Here is a 25,294-nt window from a genome sequence, read left to right on the forward strand (position 1 = left end):
ACAACAACCATAAACACCTTGGAAGGTTTTTCCAGGCATGTGACGGGTTTGAGCGAGTCAGCCACTACTGGCCTTGCCTTCTTTGGAAGGGAGGGTAGGCACAGGCTTCCTCTATGAGAAGCGAACACTCAGGGAGAGAGGTCAGCCTGGGGCCTCAGGCGCACCCTGATCTTAGCATGAGAGCTGATTGCCCTTCAGGAGTCAGGAGCCCAGAATAAACTCTGAGGCCAGCTTGATAAGCCTTATCAACAAGGTCTCTTTGAGTTGCTTACAATATTTTTAATCATCTGAGAAAGTCTAAGAGTAGAAGAAAATCAGATCCCGCAGATCAAAGCTGCCAGCAGCTCAGTGGGAAGGAACCAAGCTCTATGCATTCAGAAAGGCTGGGTTTATTTAGGCCCAAGGATGCTTGGGAGCCTGAGAAGCAATTCAAAAGTGTGGGAAATTAAAATCATTAAGAAATATGCAGCAAATTCTGATTTCCCAAAACCGCCATTGAGGCCATAACCAATCTTACCGTTTCTCTTCTCTGCCACAATCTCCAGAAAACCGCTTGGCTTGGGAGAGGTGGAACTTCTTCCTGGCTACTTCTTTTACTGTCTATTCTTACCTACTTTCCAGAAATTCAGTAGAAATTAATTTTTCAAATTTTATTCATCCAAGCATCTAGATGATCCACTTCTGTGTTTAACTGGCCATAGGCAGCAGAACAGAATCAGAAGGTATGACCATGTAGAGGAAAAAAACCACTGGTCAAGATATCACAAGTCATCATTTCAAATCCTGTTTCTATTGCCAATGTGCTGTGTTTGCCTGACAAGTTATCTAACATATCCTTCCTCATTTTTCAAAGGGTCTGTTGCCTAGACCTGTGGTTCCCAACTCTAGCCCCTGAAGAAGGGCTTGTGAAAGTTCAGACTACTGCCTCACCTCCATCCCACACCCCCAGGCCCCATTCTGAGTTCCTGACTCAGCAGGTCTGGGGTGGGAGCTGGGGATCTCATTTCTGAACAAGCTGAATTTCTAAACAAGCTCATTTCTTCTGATGCTGAAGCTGCTAGACTAACAGCTGGCCTAGAACAGCAGCTCAAGCTGTGGGTGTGATTTGTAAGTTACCTGTAATGCAACAATGCCTTCCCAGTTCACTCAGCCCCCTCTCATTGTCCAATCAGAAACACACAGCCCCTCTCAGGATGCTCCTCTGATGTGTAAAGGGCATGGTCATCCCAAGCCATTACCCTTGAAGGCCTTTCTCTCCTGGGTGCACAAGCAGCATCCTGTGCATCTTATTTATTTATGTATTTGTTTATTTTTATTTATTTATTTAGAAAGAGAGTCTCACTCTGTCACCCAGGCTGGAGTGCAATGGTACGATCATAGCTCACTATAGCCTCAAACTTCTGGGCTCAAGCCACCCTTCTGCCTCAGCCTCCTGAGTAGCTGGGACTACAGGTGCACTCCACCACTCCCTGTGTGCTGTATTAAGTACTGCCTGTCCTGCAGTGCAGTGACAAGTGAGGAGAAGACAGTTTTGAGCACCTGCCACAGCCTGGCCTGCCACCTGCTAATGACACTCCTTATAGCAAGTTACTGACCTCTCTGTAAAATGGCTATCGTGAGTCCTGCTTCACAGGACTGTTTTCAGAATGAAAGGATTAATACAAGTGAAGTAGTTAGTACAGTGCGTGGCATCAAGGACATGCTGGGGAATGTTTGCTATTCCTATTTTCTTACCACACTGCACAGTTTAACCTTACACTGGAGGTGATGACATTCCAGAAGGATTCTGAGCAGGGAATGGACATCAGCAAGCCTCCTGCAGGGTGGGCGGGGGCTGTCACTGGGAGTCCAGGTGGGTCAGGAGGAAGAGGCAGCTTGCAGGGATATTTAGGGGACTTTGTTCAGCATCTGAATGCAGAGTATGAGAAGAGAGGTGTGGTGTGGAGGGGAACCCAGGAGGGGCAGCTGGGGCTGAGGAGATGGGGACAACACCTTCCACTGCAGACGCCATGGGCTTCAATTGCCTGGGAAATGTGTAAGTGGAGCTGCCCTGTGGGCAGTTAGAAATACTAGTTAAAATTTTTCCATTAATGATGACACTCCATCAATGACAAAATGATTACATCTGCCCCTTCTAAAGGGTCACACTCCTGGAAGAGGCAAAGTCATCAGATGGGGACATCTCGTGATTAAAACATGAATTACCCTGGAACAGGTTACACACACACACACACACACACACACACACACGCACGTGCACACACACACACACAGTAGCTGACCTTTGCCCACTTTCTCACTTCTGCTGGATCCACTGAGAGACCCCACTCCACCCCCAGGCTCATAGGCTCATGCCTGGATCCAGCCTAACCCAGGTGTGATGTAGACCTGCCCCAGGCACAGACATGCCACCCAAGCCTCTCCTACATTTGAAATGAAGATGTGGTCCAGGTCCATCCCAAACCTGAAGGCTGAGCCACAGAGCCGGACCCACATCAGCCCCCCAAGGCTGCATTGTGTAAACTAAAAATAAAATTTGAAGCCCCCCAACCATCAGAATGAACCCATCCTCTTAGCCAAGGCCATTCCAAAGTTAACCTGAAAAACTAGGTCAGGCCATGATGGGAAGTGGGGGTCAGACATGCCTCATTATATCTTCCTCCCTTTGGAATTCAGGCACAACTGACCAGCAGTAACATTTAAACAGAGACCTTAAGACTTTTGTAGCAATAAGACACCCAATTCCAGCCTGACTCTAGCATAGCATCACATGACAGATAGCAGGCCCTGAAACAGATTGAAGTATTTTACCCTAAAATATATGTCTTTGGCAATATCTTTGTCATATTTTGAAATGGCCCTGCAAAGCTGTCTCTTGTGGGGAAAATCTATATTCTGTGGAGAATCCCTTTCCCTTTCCAGGTCTTTTCCTTCATCCAGGAGAGAATTAAGTAAGAGTTTGACACCTTTTTAAGTCTGATGAAAAACATTGGCTGGGCACAGTGGCTCACACCTGTAATCCTAGCACTTTGGGAGGCCAAGGTGGGTGGACCACCTGAAGTCAGGAGTTCAAGACCAGCCTGGCCAACATGGTGAAACACCGTCTCTACTAAAAATACAGAAAAAAAAAAAATCAGCTGGGCATGGTGGTGCATGTCTGTAATCCAGCTGCTCTAGAGACTGAAGCTGGAGGATCACTTGAACCCAGGAGGCGGAGGTTGTAGTGAGTTTAGATTGCACCACTGCACTCTCTAGCCTGGGCAACAAGAGTGAAGCTACATCTCAAAAAAATAAAAAATAAAAAAAGAAACATCTACGATCTTTTCTTTCTGAAGCCTGCTACCTGGAGGCTTCATCTGCATAATAAAACCTTGGTCTCCACAACCCCTTATCTTAACCCAGACACTCGCTTCTATTGATTCCAGGTCTTCAGATAAGCTCTTGCAACCAATACTCCCTTCTATTGATTCCAGGTCTTTACATAAACTCTTTCAACCAATTGCCAATCAGAAAATCTTTGAATCCACCTATGACCTGGAAGCCCCCTACTTCACATTGTCCCGCCTTTCTGGACCAAACCAATGTATATCTTACATGTATGGATTAATATCTTACACATAAAATCAAGCTGTAGCTTGACCACCCCGAGCACGTGTTCTCAGGATCTCCTGGGGCTGTGTCACTGGCATGTCCTTAACCCTGGCTAAATAAACTTCTGAAATGATTGAGATTTGTCTCAGATATTCTTTGGTTTACAAATGCCAAGAGCCCAACTTGGAACCCTGTCCGCCCAGGGCTTACACGCCCACAAGCAACCCCTTTGCCCAGGTGAGCACTCACTTTCCACCCGAGGAGTGAGCCTGACCTTGAATCCCTGCACACCTGGGGCCTTGGACAAGTCCTCCCTTCCCTGCTCCTGTGGTTTTCTGGACCAGCCTTGTCCAGGGGATGGAGGAGACTCCTGGTCTCCCCTGGCCCTATTCCTTCTGGATCTCACTTCCTTTCCTAGTTCTGAGCTACTGAGAAGTCCCTCATCACCTCCAAGGTTGCCCAAGAGTCTGCAAGGTCTGTTCTTGACAATAGAAATGAAAAAATGGTAGAGAACTGACCATGGTGACCAAACAGGAAATATGTAGGAAACTGTTCCCAGTCAGGATTTCTTCAGAGCCTTGTCAGAGAAGAGCAGAGAAGCTATGGATACAGCTCTGAGTTCCCCTGGGGCTAGACTGATTGTCCTGGTCATTTGTGTATTTACACAGAAAAGACAGGAAACTTCCTTACCAATTATTAAGTGAGCATGATGCTAAAATTTACCCGTGTGTTTTCATTTGTTTAATTTTGCTTGATTTTGAAGTTTTTGACATTAGACAACCAGAGATGGATGAAATGCTGATTTTTTATAGCAGTTAGGATGAGTATAGGAATTGCCCTATCCTGCCTTCCCCAAACCCAGAAAAAGGACAGTACAGGAATTAACAACTTCTAAAAACAAAAGAGAAGGAGGCAGTGATCTCAACACATTACAGACTAACAGAAACATGGAAGCATGTTGAAGGATAAAAGAGAGTGAGGAGGAGGGCAGCCTAGAATGCATAGCAGGGCGGTCTTACAGTGGAGGAGAGAGACCCTTGCAACAGTGGGAGGGAGGACAGCCGGGCTGCAGAAAGACCACTCCTCGGTAACTGAGACTGCAGCTCCCACTGCTCCCAACTCCTTACAGCCAAACTAGCATTTTGCCTTTAGGGAAGAAGTCTGGGGAATATTTATCCAAAGATATTAAACATGTTGCCTGGGGAGAATTAAGGCAGTAGGAGGAGGATGGTGACCCTAAGTAAAGAACTCTTGGGAGGTACCCAGGCTAAAAGTCCAAGCCCCCCAGCCTTCTCAACCTGAAGTCTAACCTTCAGATGACAAAACCCCGCCCACACACATCATTCCCTCTATCCTCTGCCGATACCACCTCCACACACACAATTCACACATAATCTCAGTCAGTCCTCTGATACTGGGGACAGACTAGAGGGAAAGAGAACTATATGTATTGAAGCAGAAGAGAACAACCCCAGGAAAATCCATCCAGCCTCTTGTTCTGAAATCTCATGGTATAAGAATGCCAGACATCTTAAAAACACCAGCACCATGAAGAGAAAGATCATGATGAGCAAATCAACACCTGCCTCAGAAGATAATTTGGAAAACAGAAAAAAAAAAAGTTAAACAACTTACATTAACATCAAAAAGTCAAAAAGATACTGACTCCATGTATTAAAAAGAACAACATGTGTGAAAAATAAAACAATTGCAGGACAACAAGAATCTTTTAGATATTAAATATAGAATTTGTAAAATTGTATCTATCTATATCTGTATCTATCTCTATACCTTTATCTATATATATCTAATCTATATCCAGATATCTAGATTATATCTAGATATATATATCTAATATAGATATAGATAAGATATATATTACACACACATAAGTTTGTGCGTGTATATATATACTATATATAGATATAGATTATATTTATATATAGATATCTACATCTATATATACATCTAGATTATATCTATATTACACACACAAAAGTTTGTATGATAGTCAAGAAAAGCTCCTGGAACATAGAACATAATTTCAAATAACTGGAAAATTTTTGAAAAGACAAGAGATAGAACGTCAATACAGAAGGTCCACGCCCTCAATCAGGAGTTCTGAGATGAAAAAAATGTAGAAGGCAGGAAATTACAAAAAATATTATATAAGAAAATTGATCTGATTCAAAGAAAAACAGGTCTTCAGAATGAAAGGGTTCATCAAGTTCCTAGAACAATTAACAGAAAAAGACACACATGTAGATTCTTGCCTATGTCATTACAGAACAGAAAGATAAAAGAAAAAAGAAAAAATTTACAGAAAAAATAACCATAAGGGATGAAGAATCACACCAGTCGTACTACAACTAACCATACTTTTAATCAAAAGTGACTGGAAAACATATTTTCAGACACGTAAGGATGAGAAAATTTATGCTCATGCACTTCTTCCGAGAAAGGCACTTAAGGAAGCAGTCCCATAAAAAGTGAGTGAAAGCCAAGATATAGGAAGATATAGGATACAAGTCCAAGAGTCCAATGAAAATATGTCCCTGGGATGATGAGTTTGCTCTGGAAGTTTATTAGTTCACCTCAGAAGAGGAAGTCCATCTGTCCATGTGTCCTAAATAATAGATGGAATGAGCAAGGCACTGGTTAAGGGTAAACACACTGTGAGGAAAACATAGCTGTCTTCTCTTAAGAATAGGGCAATCAGAAACTTCAAGATTAACTGATTTTAAAAGCATTTGTATAAAAAAGCACATATGTAATGTAATGTAATGTTATGCCTAACATATAGAACTATAATATACATATTACACAAAAAACAAAAAGTCAAATGGCAGCTATAAATCATACTACATCGTAAATAACATTAAATATGAATGGATTAAAAAATACTATCAAAAGGCAGAGATTTTCAGAGTATCTAAAATAAAACAAATAGACTGAAAATAAAGGAGAGAAAAGAATGTGTCATATACATAGCAACCATGAGAAAGCTGGAGTACATATACTAATACCAGATAAAATAGATTTTAAAACAAAAGAAGCAAAAAATGTTACTAGAGATAAAGAGGGACATTTCACACTAATAAAAGGTATCTCCATCAGGGAGATACAACAGTTATAAATATATATGCACTTAATAACAGAACACCAAAATACATGAAGCAAAATTAATAGAAATAAAGGGAGAAATAGACAATTCAATAATAATAGAGATTTCAATACCTCACTTTTAATAATGGATAGAACAACTAGACAAAAGACCAACAAGGAAACAGAAGACTTGAGTACCACCACAAACGGACTAGACCTAACAGATATCTATAAAGAACTCCACCCAACAACATTATTTATACATGCTCACCAATTTGATACTTAGGTAAAATGGACAAATTCTTAGAAAGACACAAAATATCAACACTGACTTATGAAGAAATAGATAATCTGAATAGACCTATAACAAGTGAAGATAATTCATAATTTAAAAAACTAGAGATAAAGAGGGACATTTCATACTAATAAAGGGTCATTCCATCAGGAAGATACAACAGTTATAAACACATATACGCTTAATAACAGAACACCAAATTTTTCTAATTATCTCAAGGGCATTCTTTTTATTACCTGTTTGTTGGAATCAGAACCCAAATAGATGTAGTCTGCATTTGCATTTCATTATTTCTCTTAACACTTTTCTATTCTACTTATACTTTCCTTCCATTTTTCCTCCACAACAGTGATTTGTTTGAAAAACTAGATATTTGTCTGTGGAATACCCCACCTTATGATTTGGCTATTGCTTCCTTATGGCATTGTACAGCTTGTTCCTCTGTCATCTGTAATTTTTTTTTTTTTTTTGAGACAGAGTCACCTGTCACCCAGCCTGGAGTGCAGCTGTATGATCATAGCTCACTACAGCCTTGAACTCTGCCTCAGTCTCTCAAGTAGCTGGGATTACAGGTGCATGCCACCATGCCCAGCTAATATTTTATTTTAGAGATGGAGTCTCACTATATTGCCCAGGCTGGTCTTGAACTCCCAGGCTCAAGTGATCCTCTCACCTCAGCCTCTCAAAATGCTAGGATTACAGACGTGAGCCCACACACCTGACCTGTATTTTCTATAAACTTGTAGATACAGAGATTCTTTTTACACAGCTTCATTGAGATATAATCTAGATACCACATTCATTTAAGGTGTACAATTCAATGGGTTTCAGTATATTTGCAGATACATTCATCATCACCACTACCAATCTTAGAACATTTTTATCACCATAAAAAGAAATGCCATACCTTTCAGCTATCACCTCCCTGTTCTCCCATCCCTCTCTCTCACCCAGCCCCTAGGAACCACTCATCTATTTTCTGTCTCTGTAGATTTTCCATCCTGAACTTTACTGTGAATAGAATAACATATGGTCTTTTGTCACTAGCTTCTTTCACTTAGCATAATGTTTTCAAGGTTCATCCAAGTTGTGGCATGTATCAATACTTCATTCTTTTTATAGCTGAATTATGCTCTATTGTATGGATATACCACATTTTACTTTCTTATTTATCTGCTGATGACACTTGAATTGTTTCTACCTTTGGGCTATCACGAATAATGCTACTATAACTAAGTGTGCACAAGTTTTTGCATGGGAATGGGGTGAGAGTGGAAATGGTTTGGGGGAGACCAGTGTTTTTCCTTAAAAGCCTTCTGCTGTATCTCCTTTGTTTATATTTTTCAGTGTTACATTGATAAAAATGTAAAACGCATGTGGCTGAGACAGGCTCTTGGATCAAATGCTCCATGTTTCTCAGCATTTCTCAGTTTTCCTGGAGTGAGGCTGGGACTCATGGACTAGAGGGAGCTGATGTGAGTCCCCTCCACAGCACAGCCATTGACAGCCCACGAGTTTCCTCCAGCCTCTCTTCTCCTTCGAGCTCCCATGTTGAGAAGGTGAGCCCAGGACATGGACAACAGTTCATCTGGATCCCAAGTCACCCAAGGACCTGTGGGACCTGGAGAGCCACACAACACACACGGGACTTGGCACGCAGGGGACTGAGCTATGCTGGGTTAAGCCACTGAGAATACAGATTTTATTTGTTATTGCAGAACAGCCTAGACTGGATGATACAAAGGGAATTTAAAAATAACAACAGGACATTATAAAGTGAGGATTAGGGAACATTTAAAAATTACTCTCAAAAACTAGTGAATGTGGGGGTGTTGGATTGTCATCAATGTTTTCTGATTTTATGAACAAAATTCCCAGCATGTGCTCTTAAATGTGCAATGACCAGACACCATGTGAATCACGCCCACAGGAAACCCACTCACCGGCGGCAGCAACGCATTCAAATGCAAGCACAGTGCCCACCTCACTTAGCTGGTCCTTCAAGACCAAAGAGATGAATCAATGATAAATGACTCAGGGAATAATTTTAGACATAAGAGGGCTGACTAAACAATTCTGAAGATGTTGAAAAGTAAAGTGTTCCAGACTCCATCTCTGAGGCTTCTCTTAGAGACCCAGCTACTGGCACTTTCCAGATACTATTTTAGAGTCAGTATTCTTGACACCTTACGAATAGGGCTCAGAAGATGCCCCAGGCAGCTTCTCATCACGTTTCCAGTGATCTCAGTGAAAGGTGGGAAGGCACAAAGGTTGGTATACTGTGGAGTAAATTTAGATGCAGAACTGTTTTGCATCCTTATTTCTCTGAGTAATCTATTCTCTGCCAAGTTTCCCCCTTTATAGTCAGGGACCAACCAATTACCATGAAAATCAGATGAATAAATATTGAAGAGAATGTGTTCATTGCCTATTTTGGTGTCCCCACAGCAAGAATGCAATGTTACATTTTTAATGAAGTCTTTCATTTCCATTTTCTTTTTCAGCTAAAGCTGTCTTCCATAGGATCAATTTAACTAAAAAATTAGATCCAACAAAAGAGCCCCCCCGCCGAAGAACAGTCATTAGTAGGTATGACTTGACAAAATTTCTCAACAGTACTACAAGTTTCTCCTCCAAAATTAAAATTGTATGGTAAACACAGCTTTGGGCATTGGCTCGCTTGGATACCTGGTTTAATCATATTTCCACAAATTTATACTTTCTTTATCTGCTACATTATGATACCAATTTTTAATGTATAATAAGTATGTTATCAGTAGTACACAGTTCTTTCTTAAGTCATTCCTTGACATATACAGACTAAGTGGACAAACAAATTCAATCATCTTTGTTCTATGACATCTTTAACTAGATTTTAGCTTTTTGTTTTTTTAAATATCTTAAATTTTGAACTGAAATATTTATATTCTCATAGAATTGCTTGGGTATCTTCTCCCCTATTTTCTTTTAGATAATCACAACTGTTAGTTTATGCAAACAGGAAGAAGTCCGAGCTGATTCTACTTCGAAAATTTCATTTCTGATTCTACGTCTGCCAGTAGCATGTGACCCTCAGCACCCCATCACCTCCACAGGCTCTCAACTCTTAACCTATAAAAGCCTAGGCCAATCTTTGTGTTTGCTCATCAAATGCTTGTTGAACACTGCTATGTGCCAGGCACTATTCTACATGTTGGGCGCTATGGCACTAAACAAGTTTGCTACCCTCATGGGGAATACAGTCCAGTAGAAGAAACTAGCCAAATAATGAAGAAATTAACAAAGAAACAAATGTTTTGTGGTAAGTGCTTTAAGGTAAAAACAAATCAGAATGCAGAAACAGGGGGTATAGAGGGGATCCTATTTGGGATAAAAAGGTTAGGGAAGGCTTCTCTGAAAAGACTTCTCTGATGTGTAGGAAGCCTAGCTCATCTTAAGAGGTGAGTAAAATGGCAAAATATTGATATCAAAATCAGATTAGCATATACAGGCAAAGGCAGCAAAGACAAGACAGGTTTTACTTACAACAGAGATTCAACAAAATCCTAAATAAAACATTCGGTGACCAAATCCAATAATATATTTCACGAGAACGATGGCAAGGTGAAGCATAGTTTATGACAGGATTACAACATCAAAAACATCTAGCTGTGTAATTCTCCATATTAACAATTTAAAAAACAATTATTATCTCAAAAGGTGCTGAAGAAATAGTTGATACAGTTCAACACCTATATATAATCAAAGTAATTAAATAATGTGTAAGTTCCATGAGAGCAGATATTTTCTTTTAAAACAGGTTCATAGACATTTTCCAGCTGCCAAAACACAATGTCTGGACATAGCAGACATTCAGTACATATTTGCTGAATGAATGAATAAATGGATGAATGAAATTTTTTAGGACAATCAGTGAAAAGATAATCTCCCCAAAGCCTACTGCAACCAGTGCAATCATTCCTTTTCAAGTTTGGAGTGGACAAGGACACTCTACCCTGGTCAGCCTCTGTAGGTGCCTCTAGTCAGAGCAATGGGGTGAGAATACCATGTAAGGGTGAGCCCTGGAGGGCAGGAGGTGAAACTGTTCAGGTCTGCAATGGCGGGACCAATGTTCCAGTAAAACTACTGGAAGAAGCAAAGTGTCCAGGCACAAGATCACACAACATTCCTCTCTCTCCAGCAAAAATGGCTGAGAAAAAGAAACTCAAAATAACATGCCACTTACAACAGGAGCTAAATCTAGACACTCTAGGAAATAATCTAATAAAGGAGATAGAAGAATTTGTGGGAAAAATTTTACAACTCTACCAAAAAAAAAAAAAAACTGAGTTACTGGAGACTTATGCCATGCTTGTGGCTGTGCTGATCTAATACAGAAAAAGTGTCGGGAAAAAGCTGAATGTTGGGAGGGAAACTGAGGCAGGGCTTGCATAATGTCCTCGGGAATGTGTCTAGACTTGCTGGCTCCTTGCTTCTAGCCCTCCTAGGCTTCTAGATCGATTGTATTCCCATTATCTCAAGTAGCAGAACATGTTCCATATAAAAGCTGTAAATCATGTGCTTAATGCAACGTGTCCTTTTGACCGCCACATTCACACCACCTGTTTCTTTGTTGGATTACCAATAAATACCGTAGGCTCCCAGAGCTCGGGGCCTTTGTAGCCTCCACGATCGCAATGGCCCCCTGGTGTCCCACCTTTCTCTCTCAAACTGTCTTTTTCTCAATCCTTTGACTCTGCTGGACTTTGTCACCCCCATGACCTAGTGTTGGGTCTGATCTCCCCAACAAAAATGTCTGTTCTTCCTCAAATTAATCTATATACATTCAATGCAAGCCCTATTGAAATCCCAGCACATATTGTTGGTGACTTGAAAAACTGATTCTAAAATCAGTGTAAAGAAGAATATATATCTGCAGCTCAGTAGAACGTTTTAGAAAAAGGAGAATCAAGAGGAAGGACTCACACCACCAGATGCTAAGAGAGTTCCAAAGCCATAAGGATGGAAACAGCATGGTACTTATACAAGGACTAAACAGATCAGTAGAATAGAATCCAGCATCCAGAAACAGACCATGGTGCAAAGAACTTAGTATGTTTTCAAAGGAACATCAGGACAGCAGAGAAGAGATGAATGATTTAGCAAATGGTGACAGAAAAACTGGCTTACCCTCTGGAGATTTAAAAACATGTTGAACCTCGGCCAGGCGTGGTGGCTCACACCTCCCAGCACTTTGAGAGGCTAAGGCAGGTTGATCACCTGAGGTCAGGCGTTCAAGACCAGACTGGCCAACATGGAAAAACCTGTCTCTACTAAAAATACAAAAACAAACAAACAAGTAAACAAACAAACAAAAAATGTATGTATATATGTGTATATATGGTGTCTCTATCTCATTTCAAATTCAAAAGTACCTTCAGTTGGAATTAAAGCCCACATGTGAAAGATGAAACTATAAAGCTAATGAAAGAAAATATATATTCAAATCCAGTATATTTGTGATTTGTGGGGGAGAAAAACTTTAAAAGTCAAAACCATCAAGCACAAATGGGAAAACTGACAGATTCAGATGCATCCCATGAAAGACTTCTATTTGATGAAGACTATCACAGACAAAATTATCAGATGGATGACAAAAGCAAGAGAATACATATGAAAATTCTGTTGCCGAAAACTTCAACAAGAAAGCCCAATCAGAAAGTCAAAAGAAAAACATGGAGAAAAGATAAGAACATTAACTTTACAGGAAGAATCTGCTAATTTACTAATGAAGTGCAACCAAAGAATTACAAATCAAACAATGAGATATTCCCTTTCTCCTTACTCCCACAAACTAGCAAACCTAGAGACTCTCTCAAGGAAGAGCAAGGATGTTGCTGGTGTGCGCCTCCGTAGCTCAGCCATTCTGAAAGCAAATCCAAGCCCCAGTGAAATTCAATGTATGTGTACCCTGTGACCAAAACGCCACTCTTGGCTCCTGTCCCAGAGATACCGTGCCCAGGTACAGAGAAAAACATGCATGAGAGTTTGTAGCAGCTTAGTCAACCTTCTCAAGAGAGCTCAGTAAGTGACGTGTGGACTGCACATGTGACCGGCCCCAGGCAGCCCACCACAGTAATGATCTGATAAACAGAAACCACCATGGGCACATCTCAACAACATGTACGGTGGTGGAAAAGGAAGAAACAAAATGGGATTTGTGGAACAATATCATGTTTGCAAACTTTTTTCTTTTTTCTTTTTTTTTTGAAACAGGGTCTTGCTCCATCACCCAGGCTGGAGTGCAGTGTTGCGATCACAATTCAGGGCAGCCTTGACCTACTGGGCTCAAGCAATCCTCCCACCTCTGTCTCCTGAGTGGACTACAGGCAGTCGCCACCACGCCTGGCTAATTTGCAAATTTCTAAAAGGCACAAACACAAAATGTTTTCTCAGAAGTATGTGTATGTTAAAAAAGAAGATGGACTGGAAGGATATACATATATACGTTACATTCATGAGGAAGGGGCTGTCTCCGTGGAAGGGAAAGAGGAAGTAGCTACTGGCTGGAAGTGGGAAGTGGCTGCTTCCAAAGAAACAGAAAGAGGAACTGTTCAGAGTGCCAGGAGCTGGGGTGTTCAGGCAACTGAGTCTTGGCACCTGAGGTAATAAACCATTTTGGATAACACCCCCACCCCCGACTCATGCAGTTTAATTGTGTTCCAGTCCAGCTGAAGACAAAAGCTTCATCCCTCCCTGTCAATCAGAAAATGCAATGTTTTTAACTCCTATTAAATAACTCTACCCTGCTTCGTTGTTTTCACTGGATAAAAGGTTTTAAACAATCCTGGAATTTCACTCAACAGTTAGGTTGATTTAACTACATTTATGAAGCTTAGCAATTCTTGGACTATGCCCCAGGTAAAGTCGAATGTGTTTCTTGACAGGAAGATGAAAAATTCAGGGAAACCTACAGGATTATTCAGATACAGCTATAGTGCCAGGGATGGCCAACATCACTAGGAGTTACTTCTCTAAACGGGAAAACTAGAGACTTAGCAAAGGGGGTTTCATTTACTGATCATCACATTTTACAGCCTTAGAACAAAATCCTCAGTGATTCAACTTTTTGACAGAAGCATTCAAGGTAAATATTAAAAGCCTAGACGCCTGTACTTCCTTGTCCACTAGAAACATGTTTGTAAGGAAAATGCTCTCAGTTTCTGTATTTATTTACTTTAAAGGACATAAAAGTCAAGGCTTTCAGCCTAGGCCATAATTCTAAAAGTTTTAAAACTTGTGTGGGACCCTGACCACTGGCTCCTGGCTCCTGGCTCTGGCCTGATGACAGGAGTTGTCTGTCCCTGGGTTCCCCTGAAGGACTCGGTAGGCACTTGTGGATAGAGGTGGGAACGTGGAGGTCATTTGACAAAGTGGAGACTGTTTAAGGCAGGTCTGCGCCCATCAGCAGGTCCGACCCCATCCCCACTGGGTGCTCACCGTGCCTTCCGGGTCCACGAGCAGCAGGTGCTTGGCCTGGCCATTGTGCATGCCCGTGAGGACAAAGGAGCCCGGGTTGGTGGTGCTCTTCCTGACCAGGAAGTCTCCGTCTTTCTCCAGCAGCCCCTCTGCCTCCTTCCTGCTCATCTCTCCTTGGTACCAAGTCTCAGCTTGCAGGTCCTCCAGCATCTTGGCATCCGGGGCTCTGGGTGACACAGGGCTGATGCACTCCACGGAGGCTGCCTTGCTTAACACGGGCCCCAAGGGCTGGTTCTTGAGAGCATCTTCAAAAGGTTCTGTCATCAACAACATTGACCAGCAACAAGTCAATCTCAAGAAGAGCAAATGATTAAAAAAAAAAATACAGTGAGAGAGATGGAAATGCAAAGGCAACTCCTCCAGAAGGGGAAAACAAAAACCACTGGAAAAAACTAGCTGGCTGGTAATATAACAAGAGCCATCATAACAAGCATTGAAAAGCACAGCCCAAATTTTGGCATGCCTTTCTGATGAGTCTGCTTTCCCAAGACAGCTGGGAGTTGTGCTATGTGCCAAGGAGTCAAGCACACCCTTTGTCTAGCTAGTTGGAATGACTTCATTTTTGCATGCTGCAGGAGGCCATGAATATCACATGCCATGTACTTTCTCTGGAACTTCAGCCAGCCTCTTTAACAAATTCGGAATAAAAATCTGCCAATACCAAAGGGAAAGATAAGCTACAAAGCTTTGATTTTATGCAAAACAGGAGCCCGATCCACCAAAGATTTATTTCAAAATCTTTGCATCAGGCAAATTTTTAAAAGAGAAAGCTTATGGGTATTGGGTGCCTCTTGTGTGACTTGCCCCAGGCTAGGAGCTCCACCTCCCCTTAACCTTCACTTGTTTCCCTGTGGAACGAGGCTCTCGAATGAGTGCTTGAGACCACACTTGGTTTCATCCCCTTCAGAGCACACTTCTCAGTGCAAGGCATGTGTGAATGGTGAGATGGCTGCTCTAACAATAAATACCAGCAGCAAAAGAAGTAGCCAGGCATGTCTAACTAAATTCCTATGTTCGATTTTCACATAAGGTAGTGTGTATGAAAGAACTCTGAAAACTGCACACAGTGCTATGCAAGTGGAAGGTAGTGCGATGATTATTTCAGCCTACGCTGTCTACCCAGCACAACATAAGCAGCACAAGAACAGGAGTAGTTCTTTCCTGAGCATAACTACACCCTCAGAGCCCAGCATTGCTCCTGGGACACAGTTCATTCACTATCGTCAACAAATGCTGTAAAATAAGCCAAACTTGCTCATTGTTAGTACAGGGTGGGCAGAAGTGAGGTGAATAAATGAAACTAAAATTAGCTCTTTTTGACGCTTATTAATCTTTGACAGATTTGGAGATAAAAATAAGTTAGAATCATTGGCAAAAATTATGTTTGTGGATGTTCTTTTTCATCTGACTTTTTTCCTGATTACCTGGAATTATCATTTGTATTATACTGTTTCAACACCATCACCACCTTTGCTATCATCTACATCATCAAAATCGTCAGCATCATCTCCACCATCACCACTATATCCACATTCACTTTTATTGGCACCACCACCATCAGCATCACTACCATCGTCACCATCATCATCATCACCATTATCACCATCATCCCCATTGTTACCAGCATAACCATCATCAATACCATCATTGTCACCACCATCACTGTCACTACCAGCAGCAGCAGCAGCAGCAATAGCATCACCACCATCAACATCATCATCACTATCCCCTCACCATTATCACCACCACCACTACCATCAGCATCATCAGGATCATCACCATTATTACCACCATCTGCACTGTCATCATCACTATCATCACCATCACTGTCACCAGCATAACCATCATCATCACCATCACTGTCACCAGCAGCAACAGCAGCAGCAGCAGTAACAGGTGCAGCAGCAGGATCACCACCATCAGCACTATCATCACTATCACCATCACCATCATCACCACCACCACCACCATCGGCATCACCACCATCATCACCATCACCATCAGTGCCACCATCACTATCACTACCATCACCATCTTTCTACCACCACCATCATCATCATCACCATCACCACTACCACCATCACCACCATCATCACCTCACCATTATCACCATCACCATCAGCACTATCATCACTATTACTACCATCACCATCATTATCACCACCACCACCACCATCAAAATCACCATCAGCAGCAGCACCACCATCACCACCATCGTCACATCAGCACCACTATTATGTAGAGCTACTGGTTCAAAATAAAGAACACAGAGTGCTGGCTTTATTTAGTTCCACACTTTTCAACTGGCACCAGCCTTTCTAAGGCTCTTTTTACATGCTGTTTCCCCTCCTTAGGTTTTGAGAGCAAGAGGAGAAATTAACTGATGGGAAAAGGGTAGCTCTGGTTCTCATTTTGTCATCCCAAACACCAGCCAATCTAACTTTCCTTAGGGTCTGAGTCCAGGAGACATTGGTAAATTGACTATATTAAACAGTAAAAATGGTCTAACCAAATATGGAACTATTAAACTGCAGTTTGGAGGTACTAAAACAACTCCAGCAGAAGCTTGGAGAGCTACCACTGTGCTTTGCATCTTGAAAAAGTGGCTTCACATTTCTCAAGCTGTTTTCACATTTTTAAAAATAAAGGCACTGGCGGGACTGAATTAGGTGATCTAGCATTGAAGGTGGCTTCAAGCATTGAGATTCTACAGTTCTGACTTAGATGATTTTTGTAAGTCAAAATGGGGTTCCAGTGTGTCTGGGAAGTCAAATTTGCTAGGGAGAAACAGTGTTGTTGTGATGAGGTTGCCTAATTATAAAGGCACTTAACCCTGTCCTCACTCATAGAAAACACCACAAATCACAGGTATTGGCCCAGCAAGGCTGCCTTTCACAAATGATAAAGTTAGTTAACTTCTAGGATTCTTCATTTCCTCCTCTGTAAAATAAAGGTAACAGTAGTTATCATAATACTTACCAGTAAAAATTTAAAAATAGGTGTTTAGCACATGGTAGAAACTCATTCAGAACTAGTCTCCATTCCCTCCCTCTTCAGCCTATAAAATTCTCAAGGAATATGAAAAGCAAATTTTAGGATATAAAGCTCTTGTGAGCTTGTGATGCTCTTTCAAAATTCTTTAACAAAAATTTTCACTTTCGTTAATCAGTTCATGAATGATTTAATTTCCTCACTCTATATTACAAACAGAAAGTCCGTGGTACACATCCCACTACATTGCTGTCTGCAATAGATTCCTACTACTCTCCTTATCCTGTTTAGTTTTCATCACTGAGGAGCACTTACCACTACCTGGTAATAGATACAGTTGTTTATTTAACCTCCATGAGGTAGAGACTTTGCTGGTTTTGTTTTCCTGTGTATCTCCATCAAGCAGAATAGTATTTGACAAATGGTAAGTGTTCAGTAAATATTTGGAGAGGGGTAAGAGGTGAGTGAGAGAGAAAAAATGAGAGAAAACAATGAGAGAGCAAGTGGGAGGAGGGGCGAAAGAGAGAAAACCCTCATAAGAGAGGGGTGTGTTGCAGTTTCTTGCCTATCTGTTAAATGTTGGTCTGCTTCATAGACCGAGAGCTCTGTGGAAACACGGGCCATGCCATTTCATCTTTGCATCCTTAGCAACTAATACAGTAGCTGGCACATAATAGCCAATTACTATTTAAATGAATAAATAAACATTTGTGTGTACGTATATTGTCTCAATATATTTGCAGATCTTCAAGAGGAATGTCAATTCCAAAAAGAAGGGGAAATTGCTCTGTCTCTTGACTACAGAGAGGGTTACAATCCTAAACAAATCCAATCATCCCCCAGAAAAGTACAGCTAATCATCACCATTAATCAAAACCCTGCTATCAGAAAATTTAGTAATTACACAGATTTCAAATAAAAGGCAGGGTGAAAAGCAATCTCAAAAGAGAAGAAAACCAGAGACAAACAGAAACCCACTCATGTCAAAGAGGTCTTTCCTCGGGCTGCTCTCAGCGCTGCTGACCACAGTCGGCCAGGCCTGCGGTGGGATCTGCTGGGTGTTGACGTAGGTGGGTGCTTCTCCTGTGGGGGCCACGTGCAGTTTCCCTTCTGGCATGCTGTAGATGTCCAAGGACCCTGCAACAAGAAAGTGAGCCCCTTTTCTTTTATGACAGTGACACTGTTCAAGCCGCCCAGCCCTCACAGAGAAGCTCTTCCGCCTGCAAATGGGAAAACTCCTCCTTTAGATTCCTATCGGTGATATTGTCCTCTTCTGAGCTTGTCACCACACACTGTTGTAACCTGGCCAAGATGTTTTCCAGTCCTTCATATCAACATGGGATCTGCCAGCCAATGTCAGGATGGACACCTTGATGGCTCCACTGCGATGGCCTTAGCAAAGATTCTGGCCCTTGCTGCCCTAAGACGGCAGGAGCCTGGCAGGCAGAACATGCCTGGTCTCCTCCTCTCCTTGACAAATGCTTCAAGATCAAATAACTGAGCAGAAGGACCACAAGCCTTATTTTAATTGATCTCGGTTTTTTTTTTTTTAATGTAAGCAAATGCTTTATAAATTAACTTCATTCAAGCAATACAATAGAAGCTCTGTTCTATTGTAGGAAGGAACTGAGAGACTCCTTCCTTACAAAATAGGGCTGCAGTTACTGCTTCTGGGTCTGTGAAGGAAGCCCAGGGTGGGTGTGCAAGGGAAGAGCCCCCTCTGCTGAGGCAGTGATGCTGCCTCATGGGACTTCACAGCTAGGCAATGGGTTTGCTGAGGCTGGGCCCGGGCTGTTCTGTCACCCAGACCTAGTAGCCCGAGAACACCTGCTCAGATCCTTCTCGGAGTCTTTTTGCGTGTGCGCCCTGTCTCCAATCTTCTTACATAAACATGTTCACAAGAACACGCTGTGGCGTTCACATTTCTGGAAAGAGGGTGTCTTTCACACCCTATGGGCGGTGCTGTGTTGAAGCCAGCTCAATCCAGCTGGCAAGAGTTGGTTCAGGGCTTTTTAAAAAGCGTTCCCAAGAGCCTGTGGCTGGACGTTCGCCAGCACACCACTGTCTCCCAGCCTGTAGGTGTGAGAATGAAGTGTCGTGCTAACATTCCCTCACTGGGGAGCACCACCTGCACGGACTGTGTTTCTACTCTCCTAGTTCTCAACATGCTTTCTATATTGAAGAGTCTAGTCAGATTACGCGTCCTTGCTTAGTAACAGCTATTTGCAGTTTACACCTTTGTGTACATTGCAAACCAATCAGCCTTTAGAAAAGAATTTCACAAACAATATGTTAAAAGGAGAAGATCAGGAGCCCAAATGTATAATCTTCCTGACTACCCTTTCCCACCGGAGATGACAGCAGATGCTGAGCCGGGGCAGGAGAACATGTGCCATGGTAATACCTGAAGTTCACGTCCATTGGGGATAATATCTGCCAGCAAATTAATAAGTGACATTCTAATTTGTTCTGTGAGAAAAGATATTTATTGTTTTCTTTTCTTTTTGTTTTTTTGGCAGAGTCTCACTCTGTCGCAGAGGCTGGAGTGCAGTGGCATGATATCGGCCCACTGCAGCCTCCACCTCCCAGGTTCAAGTGATTCTCCTGCCTCAGCCTCCCGAGTAGCTAGGATTACAGGTACGCACCACCATACCTGCCTAATTTTTTGTATTTTTAGTAGAGACGGGGTTTCACCATGTTGGCCAGGCTGACCTGGAACTCCTGACCTCATGTAATCCTCCTGACTCCGCTTCCCAAAGTGCTGGAATTACAGGCCTGAGATACCACACCCCACCTATTTATTGTTTTCAAAGAAGAGTTAGAAATTTATTGAGAGCTCTGAGTCTCAAGTTCCAGGCCAGGAGCTCATTCTGCTACATCATCTGTTCTCGATCTGGCTGGAATAACTTGAATATATCAAAAACAAGACCTATTTTAAAATAAACCTGACATATTTTGCAATAAAGTAAATATATAACAGAAATAATGTGTCTCCTTTATTCTTTAGCAGTTATTATATGTCTATGCACACACATGTTATGGAAATACATTTTAAATGCATATAGAACAAGGATAAATAGCCATAGTGAAAATGCCCCTCTGGCAAAGTTATGACTCTGATTTGCTATTTCCAGCCTATTCTGAGGCAGAACATGTGGTGGCTTCTGCCAGGCCTTATGTTTTATTGACTGGGCCAGCACTGTGGGTCTTCCTGCATCTGGGGCAGGCAAGACATGAAATTCTCTTACACAGAGGACATTTAAAAAATGTATTGTCATTTGCTTCCTGGCATAAATAGCTATAATGAAGGAATAAGCCTCAATATTAAACCAATATGTTTAAATTTAGATACACAGAAGCATCAGTTGCCCCCATCCCCTTCAGATCTTACGGACTTAGTAGCCAGGATCCCAGAGCTATTGAAAGAGTTATAAATTTTTTTGAGAAGGGAAAAAGGTTAAAATTAAAAGACATTCTTAAAGGATTAGACTGAGATATAAACACATTCATACATATTTGTATGTGTATATATAACTGTCTAGAGAATAAAGACTTACGTGAGCAATTAGCAGTTACTTCTTAGATAGTTGTATCTAAATTATTATGGCTGTATCTAAATATATTTGAATCATTTGCAGATATGTGACTTATAGACACTTATATCAACATTAGTTATAAGGTACGATGTAGGTGCATGTTATTACGACTGTAAGATGCAGCAGTGTTCTCTAAGAGTATCCAGGGCCTGTGAGAGATGCATATCCCTGGTACCACATCTGCCTCAATCCCCAGCTTAGAGTAGGGGGCTTCACATTCCCCAAAAAGCGGACCCTGAGTAAAGGGAAGGCGAATGAGACAAGGAAGGAAAGGCAACAATTTGTTGTGGGAGTCACTGGGGCTCAACCTCAACCTTAGAGTTGCCTCACGAGTTCCCATCAGAAACTGGGGTGAAGGTGTGCCTGAGATGTCAACTTCTCAGCACCCCTGGGCACGGAAGCTTTCCCAGCATGGAGGTGTACAGTCTCAGGGGCATGAGGCAGTGCGTGCCCACGAGGTGTGAATGGTCCTGGAGCTGCAGGGAGGCACCATATAATTGGTGCCAGGAGATGTCTACAACACTGTTGTTTTGTTTTTTTTTCTTTTTTGAGACAGGGTTTTGCTGGAGTGCAATGGCGTGATCTTGGCTCACTGCAACCCCCACCTCCTGGGATCAAGTGATTCTCCTGCCTCAGCCTCCCAAGTAGCTGGGATTACAGGCACCTGCCACCACGCTCGGCTAATTTTTTTTTTATTTAGTAGAGTTGGGGTTTCACTGTGTTAGTCAGGCTGGTCTCGAACTCCTGACCTCAGGTGATCCTCCCGCCTCAGCCTCCCAAAGTGCTGGGATTACAGGCGTGCACCACTGCGCGTTGCGCCACATTGTTGCCTCTGTTTCTATGGTCTAGTCAGGATTCTATAGCAACACACACAGCAAATATATCCAGGGGTCATTTTGTCAGTCCACAGAAAATAGGCGATCGAGTGATGAGCATGTTACTTTTGAAAAGTGTCTTTTGTGTTTCTCACCCATCTCACCTTGTCTCTCATTTTGCCTGAAAGGTGCTTGCTGCCAGTCTTCACCAAAGGTGTCTCCTAAGTGTCTTCCCTGGTAATAAGTCTGCTCTTTTCCTGCAAACTAGAGACACATGTAAATAACACAGAACGAAAAAATTATTTTCTTCTCATTTCCCCACTTTTGAAAGCCACAAGACAGTTAGCAAATTGATGCTTAAGGTGGATCAAATCCTCTGATACACCCAATTTTCCCTTCATGCCTCACGGTTGGCATTAAGATTTGGGAAATAAGTTTGTGTGAGTGTGAGGAAAAGGCTGCATCTCCATCAAAATTACACATGCCCCCCCTTGTTTTCATTACCCCCACCACCCCTCCCGAAGTGTGACTGTAAATCAAGCTCTTCCATATGTATGTCCTAAAATAAATTTCAATTACAGAGTATCTATGTGTCAGAACACACTTCCCACATAACACATACGCCCATGATTGTTCACACTTGGGCAAGTCCACTCTGTAAACCAGGAAACTTCCTTCAAAAAATCAGGAAATTCCCTCTCAGTGTCAGATCCCTGAGCTTGATGTTATTTTGCCATTTTTAGTGGTGCCATTATCATTCACAAAAGGTAGTAATGTTAAAAATTTCCTATAACAAAATAGAAATATCATAACTCTAGAAAGCAATTGCCTTACTAGAATTTTGAGTTGGACATAAAGCAAGGGAATGAATAAAATAGAAAACTCATAAAATTCTCATCCTTTTAAGGGTCTATATTCACTCCTTTTCAGAGAACCCAATGCCTCCCAAGCCTTTTTAAAATCTTAAATTCTCTCTTTCCCTCACTGAGATCACAGTATGATGGAATACATCTGAGGGTACAGAGGACACCCCCAGACTCATATCCCAGGAATCACAACACAGTTCCAAAGCGTTTGGCTAATGCTTTATGATGTTAACACACACAAAGCCTCTCCTCATCTGCATGCCTCATGAAATCCAGTGAGAGAAAGTTCATGATTTACCGTGTCAAAAATGGAATAGAACATCAGCCTGAAATAAAACAAACAAACAAAAAAACAAAACAAAAGGAAATAAAGTTGAGTTAGCCTCCATTCCTTATACAGAGAAAAAAATATAAGACTTACCTGTGCAGTGTCAGGAGCATGGGGTCTGGGTTTCAGTCGAGCATCAAGAAAGCCCCCTGGAGGAGGCATCTTGCTTGGGATGCTGTTGTAGTACGGGTGGTCTGAGCCTTCTCCCTCCTCTTCTGTCCATGGCTCATCCAGACTCTGCATTCTGTTAAAGGAAGATTTCCAAGGGCTTTAGCCAAAAGTTGAGCTTGCAGCCAAAACCAACGAATCTAATGTTAGCGCCTGTTATCAAGAAAAGAGAGTTTAGTCAGTGCCTCTTCAGCCATCCAGGTCTCACGCATAGATGAAAAGCAGACGAGTGGTTTAGCAAAAGATCTCTGCCATATTCAGAGTTTCACTCACTGGAACATTTCAGTCATGTTTGAATGAGGTCCTTTTGTAAAAGGACATTTTAATTAAGAAAGAAATTATGCCTAAGGATAGCCAGCTCCTCAAGGGACAGCACACATTTTTGTAAGCCATGAAATTGATCCCAAACAAAACCAACTACAAAATGGAAATTTAGTGATAAGAGGGAAAATGGTAGAATATGAACCTCTCAAAATTCTCCCTTCTGCTATTTGAAAAAACTGTTGTGCTTCAAAGGACAATGTCAAGAAAGTAAAAATACAAACCGCAAAATGGGAGAAAATATTTGCTAACATGTATCTTAAAAGAGACATGTATCTAGAATATATAAAGTACTCCTACAACTCAACAATGAAAAGACAGCCCGATCTTAAAAGGGAGCTAAGGTTTTGAGCAGACTTTTCTCCAGAGATACACAAAAGGCCAATAAGCACAAGAAAAGAAGCTCGACATCGTTAGTCATCAGGAAAATGCACATCAAAACCACAACCAGAGACCAATTCATCCCCACTAGGGTAGCTATAATCAAAGAGATAGACAAGAAAAAGTATTGATAAGAACATGGGGATATTAGAACCCTCACACATTGCTGATGAGACTGTAAAATGGTGCAGCCACTTTGGAAAATAGCTTTGCAGTTTCAGCATAACCATATGACCACAGAATTTCACTCCCAGTTATATACATAAGAATATTGCAACATATGTCCACAAAGAAACTTGTATACATCTTCACAGCAGCAATGTTCATAAGAGCTAAAAGGTAGGGCTGGGCGCAGTGGCTCACACCTGTAATCCCAGCATTTTGAGAGGCCAAGGCTGGCAGATCATGAGGTCAGGAGTTCAAGACCAACCTGGCCAACGTGGTGAAACCCCATCTCTACTAAAGATACAAAAATTAGCCGGGCGTGGTAGCACGTGTCTGTAATCCCAGCCACTCGGGAGGCTGAGACAGGAGAATTGCTTGAACCTGGGAGGCGGAGGTTGCAGTGAGCCGAGATCGCGCCACTGCACGCCAGCCTGGGTGACAGAGCAAGACTCCATCTCAAAAAAAAAAAAAAGGTAGAAGCACCCAACTGTCCACAAACTAATGACTGGATGAACAAAAGGTGATATATCTATACATTCAAATATTACTAAGAACTCTAAAATGAAAGAAATACTGACAGATCTTACATGAGTGAATCTTGAAAATATTCTTCTAAGTGAAAGAAGCCAGATACATACAGTATGATTCCATTTATATGAAATGTCCAGAATGGGCAAATCCATAGAGACAGAAAGTAGTTTAGTGGTTGGCAGGAGAGGAGGGAGTGGAGAATGGGGAGTAATTGCTGATGAGTATAGAGTTTCTTTGGGGGGGTAATGAAAATGTTCTGGAATTAATGGTGATAACTGTACAACTTTTGAATATAACAAATCAACTGAATTGTAAACTTTAAAAGGGCGATTTGATTATATATGAATTATCAATTTTAAAAATAATAATAAATGGAGTCTTAGTGGCATCTGATTTGTTTTTCAAAGTCTTCTTCGGTTTTGGGTTGAAATACCCTTGGATTTCTGCAAGGAAAATCCTCCAAGAAAAATCAGACCATACCAAAAAATCCACTGATGGATTGAGTGATTGATTTTTTTGAGACAGGGTCTCGCTCTGTCACCCAGGTTGGAGTGCAGTGGTGTGATCACGGCTCACTGCAACTTCTGCCTCCCAGGCAAGCCATCCTCCTGCTTCAGCCTCCT

At 41.8% G+C, this 25,294-nt stretch overlaps 1 protein-coding gene across 2 annotated transcripts in view; it reads right to left on the reverse strand.

Moving 5' to 3' along the window:
* The window catches only part of SHC3 (SHC adaptor protein 3), a 173,815-nt gene that overhangs the window by 18,441 nt on the left and 130,080 nt on the right, over window positions 1-25,294 (reverse strand). For both annotated transcript variants that reach the window (XM_077964975.1, NM_001265690.1), the window contains 4 exon segments: window positions 23,199-23,349; window positions 22,076-22,175; window positions 18,479-18,637; window positions 14,471-14,766 (listed from right to left, as the gene is read on the reverse strand). In XM_077964975.1, coding sequence (XP_077821101.1) covers window positions 14,471-14,766; window positions 18,479-18,637; window positions 22,076-22,175; window positions 23,199-23,349 — 706 coding nt within the window.

The sequence above is a fragment of the Macaca mulatta genome, chromosome 15 (assembly GCF_049350105.2).
Source record: "Macaca mulatta isolate MMU2019108-1 chromosome 15, T2T-MMU8v2.0, whole genome shotgun sequence".
In the NCBI taxonomy this organism is placed as follows: domain Eukaryota; kingdom Metazoa; phylum Chordata; class Mammalia; order Primates; family Cercopithecidae; genus Macaca; species Macaca mulatta.